Raw genomic sequence first — 22,500 nt, 5'->3', positions numbered from 1 at the left:
GCTTGTAGATCGGCTGTTTTCACTAGTTTTGTGCGACAGTCTTGTATGATGAAGCAGGGCTTTGCTTTACCAAAAGACGTACACATTTGAAACTTGGAGATACGAGGTTTCTGCCCGACAGTGACGATATTTTAGTGATTATGTTGCAAGAAAACGTTGAAATAATAGCCATTTTGGTTAGCACTGACCGAAAATAACTTTGTACTTCAAGTTTAAAATGATAATACATTTTTTTTCAAGTCTCCAAATAAATTCCAAATATTATCAAATTATCTCGCGGCACCCCTGGACTGCCGTCACGGCACCCCAGGGCATCACCCACTTTGAAAACCCCTGCTGTAGATACTGTTACTCCAATCTTTAAAAATCTAGGCTACTTAACAAAGTATCATAGTTACTATTTGCGACTTTGGAACTAGATTACTGGCTCACAATTGAATAGTGCAACACAAGAACATGAAATGTTGCAGTGGTTACAGTACAGTACAGTAGAGTACAGTAGTACCTCAGCTTGACGTTGACTCTGCCTTTTATACCAAAAGCCTTCATGTCTGCCTCTTTCACCCTCTCAGCCTCTGGAAGTAATTACCAAGCGTGCCCTATCCCAGAATTCAGTCTGACTGAGGAGGTGTGGTGTGAAGGAGGTATTATGGAAGCTATACCCCCACGAATGTGCTTCTCGAGATTGTTTTCATTCAGTAATACCTGGCAAAGGATTCCCTGTACAGAGATACAGTGCAGATCGCACTCGAAAAAAAAAAAAAAAAGAACACAACAAAGTTAGATCTCTGATGGTACTTCTATTCTGCCTGCCGCTGTATGAGAATACCTCAGCCAGTGAAGCTACTTTGATTAATGTGGGTGATAACTGATTTTACTCAGTCAGTGATGTGGAGATTGGTTAGGGATATGGTTATGGTTAGTGGCCTCCAGGTACTGTATAAAGGGTTAGGCCTGGGAGGGATTATTCTGCCCTTATCGCATTCCACAAAGGTGGAATGCGATGGTGCAGAATTGTAGATAAAGTACCTCTGCTACAATTTGTCTTGTGCCAAAGGAGGTGTTGTTAGCTAGACGAGGAGAACTGTTATCAGAATGCTGAACCCTCTCAGAGGTTCCTTGTGCTTTAGATACTCAAGTACTATAATAGTCCGTTGTCCTCTGTAGAAAACAAAATGTTATGAAAAGTGCATTTTCTTTGAGTAAGGTGTGTAAGAGTAGACTTGGCTTATGATGAAAAGATAAGCCAAAGATGTAGCACTGCCATATACAGTAGGCAATTTAAGCTATGGACGGCTACGGCAGATGACAACGGTAACCGGAAATGATCAGTGCTCGACAGATAAACCTGCCGCCGTCGCAGCCGTCTCTACAACGCCAGAATCTCCCTTTCCACGTTGTGGCTACAACGCCTGCTGCGTAGTCGCGTCGCCATGGGAACCAAAGAGTTCAGTAAAAGGGGTGGGCCCCCGTCGCCGACGGCTGTTTGCTTAACGATTTTGACTGCTACGGTGATTACGTCATAGCAGTCGTAGCTTTTCGCTGTTTCTATGTGTCATCTTTTTAACACCCTTACCCTAACCTCGGTGGGGTGAGTCGCTAACCCTCCCGACGCTCGGTTGTCGAAATGATGGGCGTTCGCAAACGCGAGATCTCACCCCGCCTCACGCCGCGGTTGTAGAAACGGGCTGCTTAAATTGCCTATTATATCTCTCCTCAGGCCTGGATGAACTCTATTGCAAGTTAATATGATTAGCTTGTCATTGAACGTATGCTATGTCACACAGGACCATTTTGAATCACGTAAACATCTTGGATAATCCCTAATTTAAGTGTAGTTCCTGTTGCAGAATATAAAAAACACAGGTTTGTTTGCTTCACTTTCAAAATGACGGTCTAGTATGAGGCACAAGTAGTTGCTATTGGTTTATCTTGATGAGCCCACAAAGAATTCCCTTTTCACACTTGTTTTGCTCATTAAATGTTTGCTGAGTCAAATAACCTCAGGCTAATCTGCAACACATTTTCGATTATTGCAGAATCATAGCGTGCCGTGGCTGAATCATGATAATCCTACTTAAGAACATCATATTACAGGGATTTTATTCAGTCTGATATTTCTTCTTTCATTTTCACACGTTTCTTCTTTCCATCTGTAATTTGCTTCACATTCCCATGGTAGCACAAATCCGCACTTTGAGAGCTGACCAGTGTACATTATAACTGTAGTCAGTCAGTACTACTCTTGGTCACAAAGCAGAAACCGTAGAATAACGGTGGCGTTGCTCGAGGGCACATTCAAGGTAGCTATTAAAGGGCCAGTTCACCTCTGGGACAACCATATTGTGTTGATCTTGTCCCAAACAACAATAAAATAAGATCTGTTTGTCCCAGAGGTGAACTGGCACTTTAAGGGAGTTAGTCCTGTACCACTTTGTAGCCTTGGGTGGGAACTAACCGTTCCTGAGCCATGTGGCCGATAGGTCAGAACAATTGAGCCAATTGAGCCTATCTCCTGTTTCTGTAGCATAAGGCAGCTTGTTTTACAAGTACACCCTATGGATATGATGCTACTACCGTAATTGCTGGACTATAAGCCGCACCTGAATATAAGCCGCACCAGCTAAATGTAGAACAAAAAACAAATGTTTACATATACATAAGCCACACCTGACTATAAGCCGCAGGTGTCCTTCCTGCTTCCCGCTATAGCGCCCCTGGTGGCCGTTAGCTGTAAAAATCTCTAAAAAAATCTCTCTATAAAAAAAGCCACGGCTTATAGTCCGGCAATTACGGTACTACTCTACCCTCAATCTCAGGGCGGCCACTCTAACCACAAGGCCACTATTCAGGAGGTCATATCCCGCTGACTAGACATTTTTCACGTTCAACCAATACTGTACATTTCTTATATTTTATATTACAATTCCAATTAATTTGCCAATCTGCTACACTTTTCCGTTCCATTTCGGCAGCTTTCGATCTTTGGTTCTCGGACATCGGGCAGACCGGTCCGCCGCGTGGTCGGCGAGGAAGCGATCAGATGTGGCCTCAGCAAAGCAGAGTTCATGGAGAAGGTACAGCAGAGCAACGAGGCGTGTCAACGCGGGGACTTTCAGGCCGCCGTCCGTTTGTACAGCGACGCCCTGCGGGCCGACCCGCAGAACTGCATCCTCTACAGCAACCGTTCGGCGGCCCTTCTCAAATTAGGACAACACCAGGCGGCTCTGGACGATGCCGAGAAGGCCTGTCAACTTAACCCCAAGTGGCCTAAGGTAAGAAAGACCGCGTCAACGACTATCGTATGAAACATTATCATGATATCTTTGGGCCAAATACAGTGATGTCAATGCTTTTTTTTTTTTGGCTTTACATTTTTATCCCACAATTTTGTAACCCATTTTTCACCCGGTGCCAATTGCCTATAAGCTGTAATCCTGGGCTCTGCTCTCCCTCTGCCAACCTGGGAAGGACCCCGAACTGAGCTCATGCTTCCTTCAGTGCTTGAGGACTGAGCAGGCCGCTTCTTATCACCTGACAGGGGGGAGCTATCCCGGTTGGAACCCATTATTCCAAAGAGTTTACCCCCCCCCCCCCCCCCCCCCCCCATCAGGCTGGCCAGGGGCCAGGGGGAGGCATTATAGAGACCAGGATTACTGCACGTTTTTGTGAGGGTGTCTACCCTAGGAGACACGGGGAGAACATGCAAACTCCACACAGAAAGGCCCATATCAATGTTGTAACCAATACAACATATCAATGTTGTAACCAATACAACATATCAATGTTGTAACAATAATTGATCTATTGTCAGCCAACCAGCTGGCTCCTTCCGCCTTGTTCCGCCTCCTTCTGGTTGTTTATGCTGAGTTTGAAATATATCCAGCTTTTGGGAACAAAACATCTTATTCCCAGTCACTATACTGCACCCCAGATGTTCCTTTTTAACCCATTTAGGCCTAAGTCCGATTTGAAAATGACTCACTGTTTTTCTGGAAACGTATTACTCAGCCTCTGTAGCAGTTGAAAAAAAAAAAATCCAAAACTATTTGATAGCTTACACCTTTGGCTTTCATAGAAAAAATTCGAAAAAATGACACACAAAAATGTGTTCCCTGCCTGAGGGGGTAATACACTTTAATGTGTATGCCTCCAGGCAACTGAACGCTTATGCCATAATCATTATATTATGAATTCCCAATTCTCAGATAATATCTACTCTCATATCAGGATATCGATATAAAAATCTGTATACTGCCCAGCCCTATTGTATGCATCGAACATTGTAGACCTATGCAGGCAGAAAGGCAATAATGTGACTATGGAAGGAAGGTATCTGTATCTGTATCTTTACAGCTCCAATGTTGTTGTTATTTTAATTCACAATGATTATAATAATACAAAATTATGATGTTTTTAACCCTGTCACTGCAGTATAAATCCAGTGCCAGGAAATGAGAATTATGATTTGGAAGAGCTTGTCCTAACTTTCAGCACCTAGAACAAAACTTAGTTTGAATTTGATTTAGAACTCATTTTTTCAAACAACTTGGAAAATATCATCACCTGTTTATTCAGTACCTCTAAAATATAGAGGCTCCACCACTGTTAGAATTGTGTCAGTCAAGGAACTTATCTACCATCCTTTTTTCTAAATGTACCATAATTGCTTTCACATTTTGCGCTCTGCAATTATTCAGTAAGAGGAGCTGTCAGTCCCCCATCCCCTCTCCAAATGGCGGGTATCTCATTTGGGAACAAATTGATTCATTTTGGAACATAATGATATGCTCTCCTTCTCAATTTCCCTGGCATAACCTCTGGAGTTGGCATTCCATACATCATCTGTACCAGGGTTTCTCAAAGTGTGTGCCGTGGAACCGTAGGGTGCCGCGACACAACAAGTCCAGGGGTGCCGCAGAATACGTTAATAATTGTTTGGGAATTTATCATTATGACTTGAGTTTAACCACTTGTAAACCCCCTATACATAGTAAAACTGTACTACTGGTGTGTTCTTTTAACATCTAGACCAAATCTCTTTGCTGATCTAATAGCTGATCTACAGCTACTCAACGTGTCACATTTCTACACGCTGTGAGCTTGTAGATCTGCTATTTTTGGCTAATGTTCCAGCCAGAATAGGGATGCTGGGGTTCAAGTGGTTAAACGTCAAGTATAATCTGTATAATCTAATTAAATCTGTCCTAAATGGAAACTGATTATTCTCTCAAGTTTAGCCTATGAGATACTGTAGATCGTAGGGGGAAAGATTTACTTATTTGCGTACATGACAAAAATGTATGGTGCTGTAAAGTAACAATATAAATTCAGTGGTGCCGTGGATGACAATTATTGTATTTACATGGGTGAGCTGAGCTATACCTAGGGGTGGGACGATAAGCGATATTATCATTTATCGTGATAAAGATTTAATTTCCGTCATGCACTGGGATCAATTCACCTTTTATTTGCCGAGCTGCATATCCGGTACCATTTAAACCCTCTATTCGTAAAACATACTTATAATATACATACTTTTCTTTCACTCTCTACCGAATCTCTTTGCCAAAAAATAGCCGAACTACAAGCTCACAACGTGTAGCACGCGTTGTGCGCCGCTTGTAGATCTGCTATTTTTTGGCAAATGTTCCGCCCCAGGATAATGGATGTTGGGGATATTTAGATTATAGCGATAATATCGTAAATCACGATTTCTTTGGTCACAATAATCGTGATGTTACATTTTCATATCATCCCATCCCTAGCTATACCCTTGGTGGTTTGTAGAGGACTTGTTTGCAGTGCCTGGTGAAGGTCTTGTGTTTGGTCAGTTGGGCAGTGTTGTAAAGTAACTAAGTACATTTACTCAAGTACTGTGCGTATGTACAATGTTGAGGTACTTTTTTCTTTTTTTTTTTACTGTACTGGAGTATTTCCCATTTTCTATACTTCTACTCCACTACATCTCAGAGGCAAATATTGTACTTTTTAGTTAACTGCAATTATTTGAAAACTTAAGTTACTACCGGTAGTTACTTTGTAGATTTTGATTATAATTTACAAAACATAGTGTATATTACCCACTTCAGCCCTATATACATTTCTGCCATTTGAGTAACTTGAGTACTAATGAGTATGTTCTACTTTTGGTACTTTAAGTACATTTTGAGAACAATGCTTTTGTACTTTTACTTGGTGTGAGGGCCCTCACACCAAAATACCAATGAGAGTGGAATCTGCGTTCCGCCAATGCATTTCAATGAGAAGGGAGCGTTTTTTGCCGAAATCCTCTGCTGGCATGAAACCGCTTCACTCTCATTGAAATGCATTGGCGGAACGCGGATTCCACTCTCATAGGTACATTGGTGTGAGGGCACCCTAACAGAGTATAGAGTATTTCTACAATGCCGTATTGATACTTTTACTTGCGTAGAAAGGAACGTAGTACTTTTTTCCACCAGTGCACTTGGGGGCACATGGACTAACCTAGCATAGATTTCACATTAGTCAAACACACGGATCATGAGGGAGAGAGCCGTTCCTCTGAGGGTTGGCACAGCATTGATTCCGTGATGTATCAAGACACATGCATGTGTGTGTGTTAGGATCAAGACACATGCATGTGTGTGTGTGTGTGTGTGTGTGTGTGTGTGTGTGTGTGTTAGGGAGTGCAAGAAGGAAGAGAGAGATTGATGGTAATCTCTCGTCTGTCATTGCCAATGATGGATCAAAGGCCACCTCTTTCTTTGATCTTTTGTGTGTGTGTGTGTGTGTGTGTGTGTGTGTGTGTGTGTGTGTGTGTGTGTGTGTGTGTGTGTGTGTGTGTGTGTGTGTGTGTGTGTGTGTGTGTGTGTGTGTGTGTGTGTGTGTGTGTCCATGGAGATTCAGGTAGGTTTTCTCCACGGTGAAATGGTTTCATTGTATTGACTCCTTGACATCAAAGTCACTTTATATTGCAAAGCATTGACCTTATTATATATACCTTAATCGAATTGCTCTATAGGCCCATAGGAAGACATAGGCCCAAGTAAGAATTGTGTATTTGTTGAAGCAGGGACCCCCACAATCTGTTCATAGATTCCATATAGTTTCATTGTTTGACAGCACAATCATCTGTGTATTTTGAATTCATGTCAATTTGTGTTTTGTCCGATATTTTACCACTTAACTTGAACCATCAATACTTAATTCACTCTGTACTTAGTCGGCTCTTTTTCCCCTATACACCAAACCAAAAATAGCTGATCTACAAGCTCACAACGCCTCGCAGCACGAGGCTTTGTGAGCTTGTAGATCTGCTATTTTTGGCTAAAGTTCTCAGAATATGGACGCTAGGGTTCAAGTCGTTAATATACTGTAAAAATGAGAAAAAAGGTTTCTATCACACAAAGACTTGGAGGACCCCCTGTAGAAACTCTGAGGACCCCCTAGGGGTCCCGGACCCCCTGTTGAAGACCCCTGTGTTAACCCATTAAGACCTGAGGCCATCTCCACAAATGCCTTCTAAATCAGTAGTTCTCACACTCAAAACAGCAGATGTACAAGCTCACGGCACGGCACAAAGTGACACGCTGTGAGCTCGTATATCTGCTATTTTGGGTGCTTTTTCCCGGTTTTAATGGGTAAAATCAGATGCATAGAAGTGGCTCATGCCTTTGCTGTTGAAGATATTCTGCAGTTTGCGTGTCTCTCTTCTCCAGACAATGTCCCAATCCCAATTTAGATGTCTTTTTTTAATTGACAAGGATCTAACCGTGAGGATGTAATCCATTCTCCTAAACCACATTCTCCACTCCGAGTCATTTCTCCGTCCCTGTAGCATTGGAATACTGATATAACCTATTAAAGTCACTGTTAACGTTCGATATTGGAGAGATTCCAGGCAGAAACCAAGGCAAGGAGGGCCAAAGCTATAATTGAAGTCACTGCCAAAATCACTCCCCTTCTTTCCTTTTGATATGCTACCCAAGCACAATGAACTCTTTGTGGTCTGATAGGGCGGACGGTTGGTTTAATCTAGACCCCATCTTATTCTTTGGATTCAGTGCCTGCCTTTCATGATGAAAATTAGCATTCAAATACTCAATGTTAATGCGTAGCCCAGATATTCTATTACATATCTAATTTAATTGTCATTATTTATTAATATATCGATATAATTGACCCGGCATCAGGGGAATAATTTGTCCAGAGGTCCCTCGGGGGTTTATACTTTATACTGTGCTCTCCTTCCCCCCCCCCCCCCCCCCCTCTACACCAAATCTCTTTACAGAAAATAGCTGATCAACAAGCTCACCACGCTTCGTGTCGCACCGCGTTGTGAGCTTGTAGATCACCAGATGTTCACTTGTTTTCATGGGTGTTTGCCTATTATGACATGAGTACAACGGGGAGTACTGGGGACGCTAGCCTATAGGTTTTAAGTGGTTAAAATGAAAAGAAAAGGGAAATACATATATATATATATTCCATGAATTACCACTAGGGGGCAATCTTGTCAAACAGCCACTGCTGTAATGTCTCTATTCTCAGTCAGACGCTGGAGGATAGAAGACTAGTACATACAGCTTTCTGTCTGTTCAGAGAAATCTTACAACAAATTCAATTTCCAGTTGTAATGGTAAATGCACGCCATACCTGTATATGCCAAGACACATCAACGCAACTGCCATGGATTTAATGCATATTAGCATTTGATTGCTAAAGGAAAAGTCAACGTATTTCTTGTCTCCTGTATGAGAGAATATGTGCATGTTAAAGGAGTAGTTCACCCCCAAAATGCCTTTTTTTCTATTGATTACTCATGCCATGGAGACTAGAGTTCAATAATATTTTTTGGTTTTTGTCGCATTCCTAAGACAAAAATGTGATAACAATAAATTTACCCCCATTGATTCCGGATGGTGACCCGTTTTGAAACGGGTCACCATCCAGAATCAATGGGGGTAAATTTACTCGAATAAAATTTTTGTCTTAGGAATGTGACAAAAACCAAAAAATATTATTGAACTCTAGTCTCCATGGCATGAGTAATCAATAGAAAAAAAGTCATTTTGGGGGTGAACTACTCCTTTAAGCTTTAAAACTCTGTTGCATTACGTGCTGGTGTTGGGGTGGGTGTGTTGTTGACCATGGTGGCATACATGTGATCACAGCATCCCCAGCAGGTTGAGTCTGACTGGAAACCTGTGTTGAATATTCTTCCCCCTTTCTCTGCCATTGCTATCCTGTCTAAATAAAGCAGAAAAATGTCAGATTGTTTTTTTTTATTAAAAAGAAATGTGACACTACCTCACCTTGAGTTTTTGCTGAAGAATAGTGTGCGGTTCAGCACGGTGCATCTACACTACACAAGCCGTTGTGTGTAATCAAAGAACATCGCACATTCCCTCTCCTCTGTTGTGTTGTGACATTACATCGGCAGTCGTGACAGCCTTATGGCGTTCGCCTCGAGGGAAAGAAGCGGGGTCTGGGTTTTCGCAGCCCCGACGTACAAAGTCGATCCGCTGCGGCTGCAATGTTTGATGAGGGAAAGGAGGGGATTAAATCACAAGAGTGTGCTGGCATTTAGATCCTGTGTGAGTACATATTTATCATCAATCATGCCTGCCTGTGACCGCACCTCCGGATAGGCCCGTCAAACGATGACAGGCTGGGGTTGTGCTGCCCCCACGCACCAGCGAGCAGCGAGCAGCCCACCCTCTGGAAGCCCGTAGCCAAGCTCGCCGAGAGGAACCTCTGTCTAATCTGTCAGCCTCCCCCCCCCCCCCCCCCCCCCCTGTCGCGGGAAGTGCCAGAAAATCTCCAATCTCTCTCTCTCTCTCTCTCTCTCTCTCTCTCTCTCTCTCTCTCTCTCTCTCTCTCTCTCTGTCTTTTTCTAAAAGAAGAGAAAATGTGGCTTAATGACCCAAGACAGCTTTAGGCCCTTTGTAACTCGCCCTCTCACCGAATGCAAAAAAGATTAAACGAGAACAAAACGGGGTGCCGTTCTCAAGACGAGAGGCACATACTTAAGTATGTCTCTTTGCATTTTGCGCATACGTATAGTGTATGGGGCAACAGAAAGAAAAGCGTGATGGATTCTCCCATTTCCTTTGCCTACGCACGTTGCATTCTTTGCAGAAAAGGAATACCGTCGAGCTTTTGAACCTCTGTTCACATGCTTTGATGATGGATAAACGCACACGGGGCCCCCGTGTTTACATCAAAAGCACAGAACAATTGGTATAATATCATTTTGTGACGCTCTGTCCAATGTTCCAATGCTTTTGGAGCTATTGAGGCGAGTCCACTTTTCTAGAGGGAATTCCTAACCATCGTCGTTGTCGGGTGGAAACCTCGTATCTCCAAGTTTCAAATTTGTACGTTCTTTCGCAAAGTAAAGCCCTGCTTCATCATACAAGGTCGTCTCACAATAGTAGTGAAAACAGCAGATCTACAAGCACACAACGCCTCGCGGTGCAAGGCGTTGTGTGCTTGTAGATCGGCTGTTTTCACTACTTTAAATCATTTTTAAAATGATAAATGCAAAACCAACGGTTTTGGACATGCAAGGTTTTCCACCCGACAACGACGCCATACTTCTCCGTCTGCTCCCTCTTTTCTCCCCACAGCATCGTACCACTGACATGATGTTAAACAAACAGCAGCCCCTTCTGCCACCACTCCCCCTTCTCTTGATAGAGCACTGACATGAGGGCTCCTGGGGGACTGGGGGGGGGGCAGTGGAGCCATCCGCTTGCCATTTGCATACTTAATAATCACAGGCTATGATGATGATGGTATGGGTCCATTTTTTACACTTTCACTGGTAATTTAACAGACGATTTCTATTGAATCCATGCCCTGTTGGTTGTGTTTGTAAGGTTTGGTGTGAAACCGCCTCAGATTTTCTCATTTCTCTGGGTAGCTCAATATGCTCATAATGATCTCATATTTGTAGCGCCTATCTGTCTGTGTCCGTTTTGTTTGTGGTGGCAGTGGCTCTTGAGCAGAGGTACAGTGGCCCCTTGGGATCCGGAAGGTTCAATTGTTGAGCAAGATGTTGAACCCTTAACTGCTCCTGTTGAGCAGGTTGGTGCCTTGCATGGTTTCCTCCGCCATCATCAGTGTATGAATGTGTGTGTGAATGGGTGAATGTAATGCACAATCATTGTAAAGCCCCTTGGATAAAAGCACTATATTAAATACACCATTTTTGTGTTTTACCATGTAACTTTAATCGGGGTGACCAGTGTCAGAGGAGTAGCACATTTGTGTGAATTACAGTATAGTAGTGACAGGTAAAGTTTGGTATTTGGGTTTAATTTAGCAAGAGCTTTGAGGTTTCTCTCAATGTTTAACTATTGAGATATCTGAAATTAGATAAAAAGGGACTTTAGCTCCTACTACATTCTAACAAAATTCCCAGACTTCCTTTAGAAGTCCCGAAGGCTGATGAGTCAAGAATGGTTACTCTTGTTATATGAGTCCGCGCCACCAAAAGCAATTAGGGCAATCAAATTGACTCGATATCAATATTGTGAGGATTATTGTATAATGTGATTATGTGACAAATAATAGTAAATTACTTTTGAGACATGACTTCAGTCAGTGTGCACATTTTGTGTAAATAAATGTTTTATTCTGTCTCACTCTCAACATCAAAGGAGGGGTATTATGTGAAGTTTAATCATCTCTATAGCAGCCTATCTGTCATTAGGAAGGACGCGGCTGACCAGGCTTGTCAGGATATCGTAGCGAATTCCCATGTTTTCAAGCTGACACTTGAAGCTGCTCTGTGTGTTTGGGTTTCGTACGGTGGAGGTTACGAGGACATCGGGGGTGTTTCCTGCACGAGACGAGCATCGCAGAACCTTGGACAGCAGCTTCACCAGACAATCCATGACGTCAGGGTCTTACACCAGGTCTGCAGCGATGACTGCGTTGGCGTCGATGTCTCTCAGTCGCTTATCCGTCGCCGTTGCCCATTCCAGCTGCTCCACGCAGACGCGTGGGAGACGCCAGGCCGCTGAGCTGGACGTTGTCCCTCAGCCTCTGCAGCACGCTGAGGTGACAGTCACTGAACACGTACCTGGTGGGACCGCACCCGGCGCTGAAGAGCTGCTGGTTGTCCATGGCCCACTCCGCCAGGTGGAGAGCGGCCTCCCACGAGATGACGCACATGCTCTCTCGAGGGCTTATGGCGTCTCCGCACGGCAATATGTAACTCTTGTAGCACTCTGTTCCCTCCTCTGTCCCCAGAACTTCTCCTAAAGCCTCGCACAGCTCATCCGACGGCTCCGACTCTGTGGCCTCGTGCCTGCCCTTCTGATGATTGAGCTCGGTGAGAAACTTTCTCCTGTACCTGCTGACTGCCGGAGGGGGTTTCTTGTACAGAGGGTGCAGACACGTCTGCTTCAGGATGTCTGAAATCAATCCGGGGCGATTTGTCCCTTTCGATCTCTTATCTCTGTGGAGGAAAGTCCATGGAAATGTGGCTAAACGTTTGGCTCATTGCTAAGAAAGCCACGCAGAACGTCCTCCCTGTTTCAGATTCAGATTCAATGTTATTGTCTCATCACAGGTTTACAGGTGTACTGTAAGTAGCGATTGTTTCCCATGGCCCATAGGTCAGGAGCTTATGTCCTGTTTCTTTTTATGTTTATTTTTTAAAGGTTCTACACCATGCATTTAAAAATAATTGATATAACATTGTTTGTGTCCCAAAAACGTTTTTCAAAAGGTTTGAGGCTAAATTACCACTCCTGAATACAGGGCCCCTGTCATTTGTGCCTGGCTTTCAGAGCATTTTCAGCTGCAGTACCACCTTGTCCTGAATGGGAGGACTGCGCTATTGAGCCAGTTTTGGCCCCACACTCCTCCCCACCTCCTGCTCAGCAGGCCTGCAGTGCCCACCCCTCTCCAACCCTCTCCCAGCTCCTCCTGCCTCCTTCTCAGGCCTGCCCACCCCTCCCCAACACCCACTCAGCACAGCAGTAGCAGTAGGGACCTAAAATCAGACAGCCTGTTCTGAGACCTGCTTACATAGATCTGCCCATAAAAACTGAGAAAGACACAATGGTCAGAAATAGGACTTTTTGAGGATAGATAGTGCTGGTGGGAAAAAAAATACATAAAAATTTGAACAATGAAAATTCACTGTGTAGTCCCTTTAATGTACAAGTTAAATGTTGGTTTGCTGGTTCCAGTTCTTCAGAAGAATGCATTATTGTTTAACGTACCTCATCTTGGCAGAGATATTGATTCTTTATATGAATCCATCAAACGTCATGTCTGGTGATGACCTCGAGGTTGCGTGCATGTCCCCAATCCCCATATCTCTTGCACATACGGCACGCTACTAGTGTGCATCTCATTACAGTCCATGTTTTTTTCTTTCTTTTTCACCGGATGCTAAATAGGCAGAAAAATTGCCTCTTTTTATATCCCTACGGAGAGGCCTCAGGCTCACCCGAGACAATGACTGTTTGCGTTGGTAAAGGTCACCATGTTCAAGGGTCTGGAAGGGAGCTTTAATTACAGCAGCATATCCAGTAATTGTGTGAGGAGGGTTTTCTGACACTCTGACGAACTGCCAGCTTTTGTGACGACGCGGCCTGTTGCTGCCCGCCTGCCCCTACACGGCTGAAATGAATTGGTAATGTTGTTTACAAACCCCATTGTCTGCCCTTCTGTGTCAGGCTGCTTTTTGTATGTTAGGAGGACAGGGGTTCCCAAACCTTTCCATGCCAAGGATATGGCCCAAATAGCCATAAAACGGAATTAACAGAAATAGCTTTGTGCCCGGTGTTTGAGTCGTTATTCTATTATACTATAATACTTTCCTCAAATTCAGACACCAAACTGACAGTAATCATATTAGTGATCAAAGTGGGGTCCGGGGACCCCCAGGGGTCATTGGGGGGAGGGGGTTCCAGGGGGTCCCCAGCAAATGTAGTTAATAGGGGTGTAACGATATAGTACTAACTGAATCGAAAAATCGATTTCAATTGTCAATGATCTACTATATGGATATGCAAAAGCCAAATATCGTACTGTTTGGCCTTTTATCGTATTGGTATCGTTTTACAATGCAGATAATCGGTATCAAATCGTTTTGCAATGCAAATAATCGATTGTATGGAAACTTAAGTATTTGTGCCTTGTATTTAGAAGGAAAATGAAAAAGAGGGGTCTAATTACCTTTCCATTCCATATCACTACTCTTGGTCTATCGATAAATGTGTGTAAATGAGAAGATCTACGAGCTCACAGCGTGTCACTTAGTGCCGTGCTGCGAGCTTATAAATGCATCTGCTATTTCTGAATTTTATAACAAATCTTCTCTTAAGAGGGTCACAAAACCTTTTCAGATAAGGGTCTTTGGCCAAATGCATCTCAATTTGGGGGTCCTTGACATGAAAAGGTTTCTAACAGATAGAGCACCAGCAGGTTATCGTCACTGTCGGGCAGAAACCTTGTCTCTCCAAGTTTCACATTTGTATGTTTTTTCGCAAACTAAAGCCCTGCTTCATCACTAGAGACTGTTGCACAAAACTAGTGAAAATAGCAGATCTACCAGCACACAACGCCTCGCACCGCGAGGCGTTGTGTGCTTGTAGATCGGCTATTTTCACTATAGTTTAAATCATTTTTAAAGTGATAAATACAAAAACGAACGGTTTTGGACGAGGTTTCCACCCGACAACGACATTATATAATGCTCCCCCCGGTGCGGTCTGACAGTCTGTTAAAACCAGCACTCATCTGATCTCAGTGTGTGTGAAGAAGAAAGAGCCTGACTCTGGATGTCATGTGGAGAGTTGTTACAATTACCATTAATTTAAGCGCCGTTCGTTCTGTGCTGCTGGTGTTGAACGCCCCCCAAAATGGTCAGATCTGCAAATTCACAATGTGTCACGTGACGTGTCGCACGCTTGTAGATCTGGCTATTTCCAGCGTGCGACACTGTCGTACAATGAAGTATATACATTTATAGCTTTATAGCCCTTGAGCCTTTCTGCTCGACTTTCTTCTCCCCCCGTCTGTAATATTTATCTCTCACAGGGGAGTGACTGGTTCTATTACTGTGACACGCCGTTAACATGGGCCAAAGAATGAAACGTAACGAGATTAACAATGTTCTACTAGCTCAGCATGCTGCACAAGATCTTATAAGAGCAAAGACCATACTATTTTCAAATATTGGCAGTATGGGATTGTATATCGTCATTGTCGGGTGAAAACCGTTCGTTTTGCATTATCATTTAGAAATGATTTAAACTAGTGAAAACAGCCGATCTACAAGCACTTGTAGATCTGCTGTTTTCACTACTTTTGTGCGACGGCCTTGTATGATGACGACGCAGGGCTTTACTTTGGGAAAGAACGTACACATTTTAAACTTGGAGATACGAGGTTTTCCGCCCGACAACGACGATATTATGCTTTTACATTATGCATTTAATGTACAGTAGAACTATTCTCAGTGGCAAAGGGACTCTCTGTGTGTTGTGTTTGTAATCGAGGGGCCTGCTAAAAAAAAACTGAAATAGTCATCTCGCCCACCGAGTAAGTGTCAAGTGCATTCATTCTTCCAACTGCACAAACAGTAGTCTGGATAAGAGCTGCCCTGGCCAGACTGCGACATCATTTCCTGTCTTTGCCCTGTGCAGCTCTAGGTTTCCTGAGACGGTGGGTCTGTCTGTAAAGCAGCTCACACTGAGTACATCTGGAGGAAAAAATAGCTTGGAACACAACAGTACATAGTTTGAACTACTGTGAGTCCCACTCGGTTTTGAAACTGTCAAAGAGTGTCATAATAATAAGAGTGTTGACAGAAACAGAAGCTTGGAGAAACTTGTTGCTCCAGCTTACTGTAGTTATGTGGGGGTGTATGACTGTTTTACGTAATGTTTTTAACTATTTATGATGTTTATGATTTTCCGCACCCGCTTTGGTGCATATTTATGATCTGCATGTTTGGTCTGATGACTGACTTGACAGAAGAATTGAGCACAACTCACTTCCACCTGTATGTATTTTCCCTGTTAAGATAATTATAGTGGATAGAAACGTTTTATTTTTTTAATAAATATTAGATTTCAATGTAGAGGAGAATCTCATAATATATGTAACTGCACCGAAATATCGTTTTTAATAAAAAAAAAGATCGAATCGTATCGCTTGACTTTGTATCGCATCGAATCGGCAGTTCAAATAATCGATTGTATCGATACTACCTACCTAAAAATGAAAAGGAGGGGTTTAATTACTTGTCCTTTCCATATAGCTACACTGGTCAATTGATAAATGTGGAATCTCTGTGTTCATGTCAAGGTGCAGGTTTGTCCATTTGTGTTGAAATATAATGTCCATTTATTTGCCAGATAATCACTGTGTTTACTTATTTATATCCATAATAATACATGTTTCCCATAAGAATCTGCACTATCCACACTTTTCACACAGATTTAATGTCTTGGCTAAATAGTTACTATATCGGATTTTAAATCATTGAATCGAATCGTATCGCCATGAATGAACCAATATCGTCCATGTATCGTATCGTCAACCATGTATTGTGATATTCACGTCTGCTATATAATTACAATATCAGTGGTTCTCAAACGTTTTTACTTCAAGGACCACCATAACTCTAGTGTACAAATAGAACCCTTTTGTTTCCATGTGTGCACTCTCCAAGGATCCATTTGGAAGAGAACCGGTAAGGAATCAGACCCTTAAGAGGGAATCGTTAAAATCCTATAGAATCCCAAGCCTAGTCGTAACTGGTGGAACACCGACAAACTACACTCTTGTAGTTTATCGGCTGAGTGACACCGTCGCACAACGAAGCATAGATCAGGCTTCGTTGTCCGAGTGTCCAGACTGAGACGCATCTTTAGATATCTGATTTGAATCGCATTTCAAACCACCTTGTAATGTGTTTCAAAGAATCTTTGCTGTTCAGACAAAAATCTGATTTGGGTTGCCAGTTAGCCTCGCAAGCCATCCCGAGTTACGTCATCACCAATGTGCTTCCTTTCTCGGTCTGGTGTCCCTCCCATCGAGTCTCTTTATGAGAACTTAGGTTCTCAATTTCCTATTTCCCACTCCTGATTGGTCGAGCGGCTGCTACAGCTCTCGCATTTTGTAAACAAACATGGCGGACCCCATGTCTGATGCGAGTTCACAAATCGCAAATAAAAGCTGCATTAAGCGAAGTTTTATCTGAAATCAACGGCATCTCATAACTTAAAAAAACGAACAACAGTTTGCACCTTTGGAATTTCTGTCTGGAAAAGACGTATTTGATGTTCTCCCGACGATGTTTTGATGCGCTGATGACTACTGAATGGACCTATCAGTCAAAGTGAGTAACTACGTCATCGCATAATGCATCGTCTATGGAGAACTCCCAGACTCTGGCTGTTGCGAGGCTAGTTGCCAGTCTGAACATACAGACAAAGGTCTTTAACTGTACAGTACACCTCCCTCCCCTCTTCCCTTGCACATACCATACTGTTTGTATGTACAGTACCATATTTTAATGACTATGATTGCTTTAATATTGCGTAGAGCCTATAGAACATGGAATGAGGCGAGACTTTCATTCCCTTGCGATGGCGGGGAAAAAACACATACTAGTTGCTAAAGCACAACATAATTGACTGAGTATTTGGCAAGAGTTGAGATTAAAACAGACCTTTTTGGCAAATAAGCTCTTTGATCGACGTCGTATGACGAGAAAATTGGTAGCAGTTTCACTTCTGTGGGTCCAGTGTTTATTTAGCTTTTGTTACGAGCTATGAACACACATTCAACACATGGTGTGTGTTAGTGGGACGGAATAAGCTGGCTTTACTTCATCATCATCTGAAAAACACCATGCCATACTAGGTGTTGAACACACGGAGGAAGAAACCGCTGCTCGGTTTGCCGTCACACAGATGTCAATTTATTAAAGAGCTTATTTGACAGAAGGTCAGGTTTGCCTTTTTTAATTTCATTTCCAGTAATCTGAAAAGACTTAGATTTAGTGGACCCACGAGGCTTACGGGGCCGTACGTACGTGGTGTTTACTACAAGTAAATACCAACATGTGAGAGGCTCTGTGCTGATAGCAGGCTGGTGCCTTGCATGGTTACTTCCGCCATCGTTCGTTGTGTGAATGGGTGAATGTTAATGCACATTTTAAAGCGTGTTGGATAAAGGCACTAACTATATAAATGCACCAGTTTCAGTAAATGATATGACGCCAGGCTTCTGTGAATTGGCTCTTTTCTTGATTTTGTGCCCTCTGTGTTTTAACCTCTCATGCCCTGTTTTAAGGAGAGACATGGCAGGTGAAAACATGTAAAAAAATCAAAATGTAAAAAAATGTGATTTTTTACTATTTTGCTTCCTAAACATGCCTTCTTTCAAACAAATGCAAAATTACGTTCAAAATACACATATAGATGTTCATTTCATACGTGAAAGTGCAGAGTTAACAGCATTTGTTTTCATACATATTTTACAAAATATAGATATATATAGACAATAAAAAATAAATAAAAGATGAATCAAAGAAACATGGTCCCCTCACGTATTAGGAGGACAGTATGAGTCACCAGAACCGAGGACAGGTGTTTTTGATGAATCTAACATGATTAAAATGGAGTTTGAAGTTACAATTGGTTTGTATAGGATGGGGGTGTGTCCAATCTTTAAAGGCTGTTTCCCAAAATGTGTTTTTCCTCATACTTAGGTACATAAATCTCCACTTCAGTTGCACCCACATACACCAAACCTTCCAGTTTTATTCTTATCTATATCCTGAAGATATTTACAGAGGGGTTTGTTGATATATCATTCATAGCCTGATTTACATCACATTTTATCACTAAAAACATGGCGAAAATGTGTTTTTTATGACTGTTGACACTATTGTATGATTTATGGAGTGATAAAAAGAGATATCTAAACCCCTCTGTAATTTGTTTTGTCTCTAATATGTCAAGAAAGGGAAACAATAGTTTTGAACCCTGGCATTATCCAATCTTCAGATTTATGTACCTGAAAAGTATGCAAATTGGGCATTATTAGCGCATATAGTGCCTCATTTGCATATCTAAACATATAATTTCAGAAAACTTGTAATTCAAAAATTCTTAGTCTTGATGTAAGTAATCAACTGGAAAAGTTTCATTGTTGTAGCTATTAGTTATTTTTTTTTACCCTATTCACCTGTAGTGTCTCGCCTTATTTTCTTTGAATACACGCTCCAAAATACAAAAGCCAGGTTCAGAGTGAGTTACTATGAAAAGCTCCACCGGCTGTCTCAGTCTCAGTCAGTCCGTTACACATCACGTCACACTTTTGCCATACTCTTATCTCTGGCACCGTTGCCCCTATCCATGCCAAACTTTGCACACACACTCCTTGGATGGCAACCCACAACCTCCACCCCTGATTTCTCTCATGGCCCTCTTCTAGCGCCACCATCAGGCCGATTTTTGCAAAACACATTTTTGGACACAGCTCCTACAGATTTTGCCCTAAAATCACGCAAAGCGGTACACAGTATCTCTAAAGTCATGTCATCAACATGGATCTGTCCCATTTCCCATATTCCCTCCGGATTGGCTACGATTGCCTTCTAAAGTTTGTGTATGCGACCTGACGGTCGCTTATCTCCTGATTAGGGAGTCTTACTGGTTTAACACGGTCTTCCTATCGGCAGCAACCCACCCATCCACCCACCCACCGAACCCCCGTCCACCGAACCCCCGTCCCCCGTCCCCCGTTCCCCGTCCTCGGTCCCCCATCCTCTTTTTCCACCCAGGCTCCAGGATCCAATGGAGAGAGTAGAGTCATGAACCACTAATAAGAGGGTTCCTGTTTGCTTCAGCCCAGCCGAAGCTTGAACTAATGAACAAATCAAATGAATGGCATGTAATTACAGGTCAGGGAGAGTGGGACGGACGGAGGGTTGGCGCTAGTGGGCACAAAACCTGAAATTATCTGTCTGGAAAAACCTGCAGAATGAGCGAGCGGCAGTTTTTTAAGGTCTGTCTTTTTTTCCCCCCTCTTCTCTGGGAAGGACCCCGTTGGCCGGGTAGCATTAGCGTGTGTGGCGTGTGCACGCAACAGGCCGGGTTATTTAAAACGGTTATAGGACTGGTTGTTAAGGCAAAGCGGAACTTGACCACACACGAATCTGCTGTTTTGATTTCAGCAGCACTTCCTCCTCACCCGCCGCGTCGTTCTTTACCGTCACGCTAGGAAACATGTCCTCCGCCATTGAGCTGTCAGGGGCCACCTCTTGTGCTGCTTAACTCATACAGTGCCTATCCCGAACTAGTTCGGGATATTCGGGATCAAAAACAATTTTTTATTTGCTATTTTACTTACCCCGAGCTGCTTGGAGCAACGTGGGTGGTCCCGGCTCGCCCAGCGCTCACCAACGAGAGACGCTAGATGCTCCGACGATTTATTCCATTGAAAATGGTTTAAAATAAAGTTTAGACCCCCCCCAATGTTCACCCAATGTTCATTGTAGGCGGCGCGACGTATTCCAGGGTGCCTATCCCGAACTAGTCCGGGATATTTAATGAAATGGAATAAAATGATAAGAGGCCTTCTGAAGCCTGGCCTGATTTTTCTAGCTACTAGCCGAAAGCTAGCAACGTCCCGGCCGGACGTTATTTGCGAACGAAATCGCCAATCTCCGCCTAATCCAATGAAAGACCACATCATTGAAGGCTTGTATCTCTGGATTGTGTCTTTAGGGAAGCGGCGCGAGGTTTATTTGCGGCGAAATCGCCCAAAAATGATCTTTTAGATGACAAAATGGGAATAGCCATTCTGTTAGCATTATCATCCGGGACATTTCCATGACGTGCATGAACGTGAGCACGTGAGGTCCTGGAAGGTGAGGTCCTGGAAGCTAAAGCGCTCGCCTATGAGAGATGCGCTGGCATTCTATGGCCCCTAGAGGGCGCTGGCACTCAATGAGTGAACAGCACTCCTTGATGTTTCTCTGTCTAAAGATTTATATTATTATTGTTCTTTTTTTCCCCTCTTTTGTGGATTTGGCCCCAATGGCCGTCGTTTTCCTTCATGCTGCACCTCTGCAACAGATTTTGTTTTACTCTGCCAACTTAAAGGGGCACTCCACCACTTTTCAACCTATGTTCATATAATTGGTCCTCACTCAAAAATAGCTTTTTTTTATTATTATAATTCTTGTATGGTTGTCTTTGTCTGTTCCTTTTGAAGAAGATGATTGTATTTGTATCTGTACATTTTGTATTTGTATATGTACATTTTGTAAACATTCTTCTATAATAGATATGCCTGTAATTAAGAAAAAAAAACTGAAAATTTGAAATAAACAGATATTTAAAAAAAAAAAAAAAGTTTTTTTTTTTCTTTTTTTTTTCAGAGGGCTGTGGGCAGGTCAGAAACCCATCGTCTTGTGACATCATCGATTGCCAATCCAGCTTATAGAAACTGCAGGCTTTCTATTCCTGAAAAGTTGCAATTTTAAAGTGGAAGCCATTGTTCTCGCGATAATAAAAATCTAAATATTTTTTTCAAAAATATTGATTACATGTTTTTTTTTTTTTGGAAAATGATGATGTCACAAGACGATGGATTCTGAACTTCCCACAGCTCTCCTAGGAGACTTGGACTGAGTAGAAAAAGATTGTGATATTTTATCATGAACATTAGTGAGGACCTATTATATGAAGACAGGTTGAAAAGTGGTGAACTACTCCTTTAAGTGTAGTCTTTCTTGCCATGCAGGCAAGAGTTTAATTTGTGTGCTGTATCTCGCCCAATACAAATCTACACTAGACTAGTATCCTGTAATTCTTTAAAATGGTTTAGAGCTTCTCCTTTTTTAAAGCAAGTGTTTGTAGTTGAGACTATTGTAGCTTTTATTGATTGATTCACGTTTTTAGACCATAAGTATCTGTACATAAATTACGCTATATCTGTCAAAAGGACAAACACAAAAAAAGCTGTCAAAAGCATAAACACAAAAAAAAAGCTGAGCGCTTATTTCCAATTGTGGTCCTTTGAGTGCAAATGTGTGTGTAAACTGAGTGCAATGGGTAACATGACGGTTACATCAGTCATGGGTTCTGGTGGAAAATACACAGTGGAAAATATTTACTCCTGTTGTATGGAAGAACAAAATAAGATTCTATTTACTTTGTGGCCTCCGCGTCCAATCATTAGCCATCGATGGTAAGTTACTATGTGTGCAGTTAGTGAACGCAGCCAAGTTGCACAAATCATAATGTGGTATGTGGCGAAGCCACACTATACAGGCTGGCTGCTTTTGTGCGCATGGCTTAAATTAGGGGTGGGCGATATGGTGATAATTATCGCTGAGACGATACAATGTCTCCACGATATGCCTTTTTAGACGTATCGTATATATCGTGATACAATTGAGGGAGCCTTGTAAAAAAATCCTGTTAATACAGAGGTTCATTGCAGAATTCAATTTAAACCTGC

General features: G+C 42.5%; 1 protein-coding gene and 1 pseudogene across 2 annotated transcripts in view; one reads left to right on the top strand and one right to left on the bottom strand.

Moving 5' to 3' along the window:
• ttc28 (tetratricopeptide repeat domain 28) overlaps nucleotides 1-22,500 on the top strand; it is a gene marked incomplete at its 5' end in the record, with an annotated part of 518,726 nt that overhangs the window by 3,540 nt on the left and 492,686 nt on the right. The window contains one exon of the mRNA XM_080739232.1: nucleotides 2,976-3,275. Coding sequence (XP_080595358.1) covers nucleotides 2,976-3,275 — 300 coding nt within the window. The remainder of the gene's footprint in view (nucleotides 1-2,975; nucleotides 3,276-22,500) is intronic.
• Nucleotides 11,691-22,500, bottom strand: part of LOC308294952 (protein-lysine N-methyltransferase EEF2KMT-like) — a 38,070-nt pseudogene continuing 27,260 nt past the window's right edge. Inside the window, exon 2 of the transcript in view lies at nucleotides 11,691-12,410. The product of the transcript in view is annotated as a protein-lysine N-methyltransferase EEF2KMT-like (transcript). The remainder of the gene's footprint in view (nucleotides 12,411-22,500) is intronic.

The sequence above is a fragment of the Nannobrachium achirus genome (assembly GCF_963921795.1).
Source record: "Nannobrachium achirus genome assembly, chromosome: 12".
In the NCBI taxonomy this organism is placed as follows: Eukaryota; Metazoa; Chordata; class Actinopteri; order Myctophiformes; family Myctophidae; genus Nannobrachium; species Nannobrachium achirus.
This window is presented reverse-complemented; position numbering and strand designations above follow the sequence as displayed.